This window comes from Leuciscus leuciscus (genome assembly GCF_965113295.1).
Source record: "Leuciscus leuciscus genome assembly, chromosome: 4".
Taxonomy (NCBI): Eukaryota; Metazoa; Chordata; class Actinopteri; order Cypriniformes; family Leuciscidae; genus Leuciscus; species Leuciscus leuciscus.
In genome coordinates, this window is record NC_138728.1 from 42,423,445 (window position 1) to 42,430,424 (window position 6,980).

The 6,980-nt window shown below is 38.0% G+C and overlaps 1 protein-coding gene across 1 annotated transcript; it reads right to left on the reverse strand.

The window, feature by feature from the left end:
* Positions 1-864: 864 nt before the first annotated feature.
* LOC309497795 (uncharacterized protein) lies at positions 865-3,312 on the reverse strand. Its single transcript, XM_082168094.1, has 3 exons — positions 2,217-3,312; positions 1,826-2,108; positions 865-1,559 (listed from the first exon to the last, which is right to left on the reverse strand). Exons 1-3 carry the CDS (start codon positions 2,795-2,797, stop codon positions 906-908), a joined length of 1,518 nt encoding a protein of 505 aa, XP_082024220.1. The 5' UTR covers positions 2,798-3,312; the 3' UTR covers positions 865-905.
* Positions 3,313-6,980: the final 3,668 nt, after the last annotated feature.

Consider the following 6,980-nt stretch of genomic DNA (forward strand, 5'->3'; position numbering starts at 1 on the left):
CGGTGTTACTGCAGGGGTCCCCCAAAATTATTAATTGCTTTAAAATTGTCATCAAAATAATTTTGATGGTTTTTTTTTTTTTTTTGGTGGGGGAAAAAATATTGACAATACTTACAGTTTTTCTCAGTCGCTTTGGTGCATTTCTCACATCACTATTTACATTTGCACAACAGTTAATGCAGTTCTCAAAACAATTAGTACAAACTGCAAAACCTAGTTGATAACCTGCAAAAAGCGTGTCATTTGCTCAAAATGGATAGCTCATTCCTCAAAAGCAAGTATTCCTGTCAATGAAAGTGTCAGTGTCATCAAGATGAAAAGTCCTGACACCATTGTTCATGAACAAGATAGTCAAATGGCTTTGTCATGTTTTCATTATGACAGTCTACTCTGTAAATGTTTTCCAATGCAAAAAAGTCAGGTCTTGGTGACACTACCTGAAAATGCTCAAGACAGCACTATATACTATTTGCACAGCCATTTGAAAAATACAGTAACGTTACACATTACTGTATTTACAGTTTTTCTCAATCGATTTGGTACATTTCTCCAAACTCAGGTAACAGCTCTCAAAACAGTTAACACAGCAAACTAAATGCACTCTTATGTTGACGAAACAGTTAAGTATTCACTGCACAATGAAACACAGCATTTTATTCTAGTAATACATTTATTCAAATTCAATATTAACTTCAAAACTAAAAGTGTGTTCTCTGTTGATTTGATAACAAACAGCAAAAGATACACAAAGAAATTATTGAAAATACATGTTTTTCATTAAGTTATTTAATGAGGAGTTCAGGTGTATAACAATGAGTTGTCACCGCACAATTTCTTTTTTAATGCAAATAAGTACATAGGTAAAAAAAAAAAAAAAAAAACCTGCATTAATTGAATCAATTAATTTATTGATCATGCCTCTCAATTACATCTGGCCAGAGAATTTCATCAACATCACAAAAAATATTTTCACGAGTCATGCATCGTGGGAAAAAACGCCTTGAATGCTGTATCCATCCTTGACATGCTTGTGCCCCAATATCTCCACAGGCCTCTTCCATCGCTTGAAGAAGACTTACTTGGTTGTAAGGGTTGCGACCATGTACTTTCCATCTCCAAGAGGAGAAGAATTCCTCAATTGGATTCAGGAAAGGAGAATATGGTGGAAGGAACACCATCCTGAAATGTGGGTGCTTCTTAAACCACTCTCGCACCAGTGCTGAATGGTGGAATTGGACATTGTCCCAAACAACTACAAAATTCCGCACCATTTGCTCCTGATCACCCTGCGGAAAGAGGATTTCATTGAGGAGGTTTAAAAAATGTAGGAGCCTTGCTGTGTTGTATGGTCCCAAGACAGCATTGTGTGCCACAACACCAGTTGTAGAAATCGCGGCACAGAGAGTGATGTTGCCTCCTCGTTGTCCAGGGACATTGACTGTAGCACGATGGCCAATCACATTTCTCCCTCTTCTCCTTTTTTTGTGAAGATTGAAGCCTGCTTCATCAATATACAGGTACTCATAATGAGTTGCACTGCTATCCAACTCCAAGATTCTCTAGAGTAAAAAGAACACAAGGTACAATACAGTAAGTTAGTGTTTTACAGTAATGGAGGCATATCTATGTATACTGCTGCTTCAAAGTGTGAACTCAAACTTCAGCAACAGTTTCACAGTAGTATTGACTGCAATCAATGTTCTTTTCAATGTGCAATCAAATCTTTTCACTTACAGTAGCATGGAATAGTTTATGGACACTTAAAATTCAGGAAAAATATATCTTTGTGTTGACAGTAAAAGTGCAGTAATTGGGTTGCACATACTTGAACAAACTGGAATCGCAACTCCTTCACTCTAACAGAGTTCCTCTCAAAGGGCACTTTGTATACTTGCTTCATTCGGATTGCATTTCTCCTTAGAACACGATCAATTGTGGAGAGACTGCATTGGTGGATATTGTGGAACAGTTGATTGTCCTCTGTTATTCTTTGCTGAATTTCTCTGAGGCGAAGGGTGTTGTTCTGGACCACCATGTCAACAATGGCATGCTCTTGTTCAATTGAAAAAAGTCTTGTTCGTCCACCTGAATGTTCTCTAACTTCAATTCTGAAAAATGTTTGGACAAGCAGGAACATTTACTGTAGAAATCTAAACCTGTGTCAAACAAGACTACATGGACTCTCATTGTAGAAGTTGAATGATATAGTTACTTACCGGTTTTCCCTCTGAAATGTGCGGATAATTGAAGCCACTGTGGATCTGTTTATATTGGGCTGAACTCTCTGCCCAGCTTCTCTCAGTGAGAGACCATGATTTATGACATGGTCAATAAGTGTGGCTCTGATTTCATTTGAAACACGTGTGTACCCTATCCTTCTACCTCTTCTCCCACCTCTAACACCTTGCCCTCCTCTAACACCTTGCCCTCCTCTTCCTCTCGGTCCATCTCTTCTTATATTTTCTACTCTTTCTCTTTCCACTATACCATTGCCCTCCAATCTATCCATCTCTTCTCCCTCTACTCCTCTATCTTCTCCTCTTCCTACACCCTCAGCTCTTCCTTCTCTTTCTCCTACATCCTCAGCTCTTCTTTCTCCTACATCTTCAGCTCTTCTTTCTCGTTCTCCTACATCTTCAGCTCTTCTTTCTCGTTCTCCTACATCTTCAGCTCTTCTTTCTCGTTCTCCTACATCTTCAGCTCTTCTTGCTCTTTCTCCATCTCCTCTTCCTCTTCTTCTCCCTCTACCCTGTCCACCACCTCTCACTCTTACACCTCTTCCATTTCCACTGCTCATTTTTCTTCTTTTTTATTCTTTTCTCCACATTCATCTTCTTTGTTGTTTTTCTCTTCCCCTTTTGTAGTTGTTGTAATTAAGACAGCTGTGTGAACAATTAGGAAATTGGCTTTTTCTGTGTTAAGTGGATTACTAACTCATCAGATATCAATTTTGGGTTAATTGAGGACATAAGGTGTGCAACTGACTATTTTACAATTCACAGAGTTTTGTTTGTTGTGTTTTGAAAATGGTACAAAAATGCTTGTGATCTTTGTGAAGACCAATGAAAAAGTTGCAAATGTTTTTCCTGATATATTAAAGATTTGGTTGGCTGTATGAACTGCTGTGATAACATTAGGGAATTTTGTGCACAGTGTTTTGATAAAATTATGCTTTTGATTTGTAATTTGTATGAAATGAAGGAGCATTTACTATCTGTTTAGGACAATTACAAAGTGTACAGATCACTGTGTTAACTGTTTTGAGAGCAGTTACCTGAGTTTGGAGAAATGTACCAAATCGATTGAGAAAAACTGTAATTTCATCTACATCACAGCGAATATCATTTCTTGCTAAATGTGTAAAATTTGCTTGACAGATTTTGACAACTCGTTCAACATTTTTGTATGTAATGACTCAAGCAATGAAATGAGGACTATTAGTTTTATATGGAATGACTGTTCAGCATTCACAAGCATAGTTAATTTTGACTGACATGACATAAGCAAATGATAATGATATAAAACAGCAGAGAGTTGTATGAAAGCAATTGATGCATGTCCAAAAGCATTTGCAATTTGTTGGAAGTAATGAGAAACTGCTACTATGATGTGCACAAATGACTAAATGTTGTGGAGGTTGAACTACTGTTGTGCAAATGTAAATAGTGATGTGAGAAATGCACCAAAGCGACTGAGAAAAACTGTAATGCATTAGGCAGTAATAAGCTAACCTACTTAAAAAGAAAATATATATATATATATATATATATATAAAAAATTATTCACATCATACCATGGACGATTAGGATACCGCCATTAAAAAACAAGAAGAAGACACTAATATTAGCCGCCAATAAACAAAAAGCTGGAAAGCAAATAATATTCTCGACTACTAAGTTAGGTTGTTATAATAATGGATCGCTTTGTAACAAAAAGGCCTTGAGCACTGAACCCGAACGCTAATGTTACAGGTGATGGGAATGTCACGGCTCCACCTGCTCCAGAGACACCCGCCCCAGTGGGAGAGGGTAAATGTAAGAGAGAGACGTCCCGAAAATATTCAGAAACCTACCTAAAGTTTGGATTTACCTTCAAGGAAAGCAAAGGAATTGAATTGCCAATGTGTGTTATTTGTGCAGCAACACTCTCAAATGAAGCCATCAAAGCTGCAACGACACTTGGAGACTAATCATGGCCACCTGAAAGATAAACCGCTGGAATACTTTCAGGCTTGTCTGCAGTCTCTCTAAGGCCAACAGACAATGATGAGGAATTCAGCGAAAGTTGGAGAGCTTGCATTGAAAGCCTCCTATCAAGTTGCTCTTTCTTACACCATCTTTTTTATTCTGCAATATGTACTTACATAGATCTCTTCACTAGTCACTGTATTTTAACTTATTTTTTCTCTGATAAATATGGGTAAAGGTCTTTACATTATGCACCTGAATATTAGAAGTCTACTCCCCAAAATCGACCAACTACAAGCGTGGTTGGCCTATAATAATCCAAGTATTATTACATTATCCGAAACTTGGCTTACCAGCAACATCTCTGACACCGATATTAGTATAGACAACTATAAACTGTTTAGATCGGACAGAGGCACAAGGGGAGGCGGAGTAGCCACTTATGTATTATCAAATTTAAATTCTCAACTTATGGTTCCTAATGAGATTCCTGTACATTTTGAAGGACTGTTCATTAAAATCATTCTTCATGAAAACAAGCAGCTAATTATAGGAAATATTTATAGACCGCCTAACTCTCCCAAATTGGAATCAATTAAAAATATTATTTCTACTGTATCTTTCCTGGTTTCTAATAAGGAAATGATACTTATGGGTGACTTTAACATTAATTGGCTTCATTCATCAACATTTACTGAAAGAAATATGATTAATAGCTTAAACTTGACTCAACTTATAACTGAGCCCACAAGACTTACGCCTGGTTCACACCAGACGCCGAAGCGACGCGGAACGGAAAATCACGCGCGGTCCGGCGCCTGCCTGTTCACACCAGACGCGTATTCTCCGCGGCGGTCGACAAGCGCTTCTGCTCAGTTGTTGTTTATTCAGAGCTATTTTTTACTTCATGGGTAAGTAAATAACCTCATAAAATGAATACACCATGTTTCTGTAACCAAGAAGTTTGTACACTTCTTTTATTAATCCGTTGTTGAGACACACACGTGTTTAGTTAATACTCGCGGTATTTTAATTTGAAAATTGCTTATATTTTGACAATTGACCGGATGTCTGGTGTTTATTGGTGTGACTTCCTGCCGGAATGGACGGGGATCACTCTCGGCTCGCGCAAAAAATAGACCAGACGCCGAAACTGGCGCTTCACGGCACGCTCCGCGTCTGGTGTGAACGACACCATAGGTTAACATGGGCGCCGAAAGGAAGCGGCCTCCGTTCCGCGCCGCTTCCGCGTCGCTTCGGCGTCCGGTGTGAATGAGGCCTTACTCTTACCTCTAAATCTCTTTTGGATTGGGCCTTAGTTTCTCACCCTGAACGAATAATTAAATCTGGGGTTCTACCAGACTGCTTTAGTGATCACCACATGATTTATTGTATTTGGAAAATTCTGAAGCCACGTCTCCCTCCTAAATTTATTAAGATAAGACAAACCAAATCCTTCAATAATGACCAATTTATTAATGATTTGCAACAAATTAACTGGTACAGGCTCAATCTAATTCCGTTTATTGATGATGCATGGCATTTTCTATATACTGAGCTTCTGAATGTTATAAACAAGCATGCTCCTTGGATCACCGTTAAAGTTAAAGGTAGTCATTTACCGTGGGTAAATGGAGACCTTATTAGTCTTTTTAAACAGAGGGATAGGGCTTGGTACAGATTTCGAAGTACAAAATACACTGCTGACTGGGAAGAATACAAACGATTAAGGAACATTTGCACTATGCAAACGAGAAACTCCAAATCAAATTATTTCAGAAATTGTCTAACGAATGATTTTAAAAACCCACGACGATTTTGGAAACAGGTTAATAATGTACTTGGGAAATCAGGGCGGGCTACAACTAATCTGAACCTGAATAATGAAAGTATAGATGATCCAGCTACCATTGCTAATGCCTTTAGTTTGCACTTTTCCCTAGTATCACAAGTACAGACTTCTACTTTTCAACCTGATCTGACTCCTTGTTCCCAGCCAGGCAGTTTTTTTTCCATTTACAGAGATCAGCCCAGCTGATGTGCAAAGGGCCATAAGTGAACTGTCCTCTATTGGTGGTGCTGGTCCAGATGGCATCGAGAATAAGTTTATTAAAATTGGTTCGCATGTACTAGCAGTGCCATTGGCCTCACTTTTCAACTTGTCGTTTTCTTCTTGTAAATTTCCTTTAGCCTGGAAATGTGCCAAAGTTATCCCACTTCACAAATGTGGCGATTCTGAAAATATTAATAATTACAGACCCATTTCAATCATTAATAGTGTTGTAAAAGTGTTTTCCAATTATATAGTGTTCCAATTATCGAATTATTTAGCCGACAATAACTTATTATCTCCATGCCAATCTGGATTCAGAAAACATATTTCTACTACTACAGCACTTCTTAAATTTACCAATGATGTGTTTTCGAGTTTTGATAACCGTATGTGTACAGGTGCATTATTTTTAGATCTTACTAAAGCTTTTGACTTAGTTGATCATTATTTACTTTTAGACAAATTGTATTCTGTTGGTCTGTCTACTTTTTCTTTGCGTTGGTTCAACTCTTATTTACATAATCGTCACCAGTGTGTGTCCTTTGGGGGCAGCATCTCTAATTTCACTGACATTGACAGAGGAATTCCTCAAGGTTCCTCTCTCGGGCCTTTACTTTTTTCGATATTTATCAATGATCTTCCGCGTAGCTGCACTGAATGCAATATCCAACTTTATGCCATTCATTTATTGTTCCAAACTAGGGCTGTCAATCTTCCTCTATAATACTATTCGAATTCCA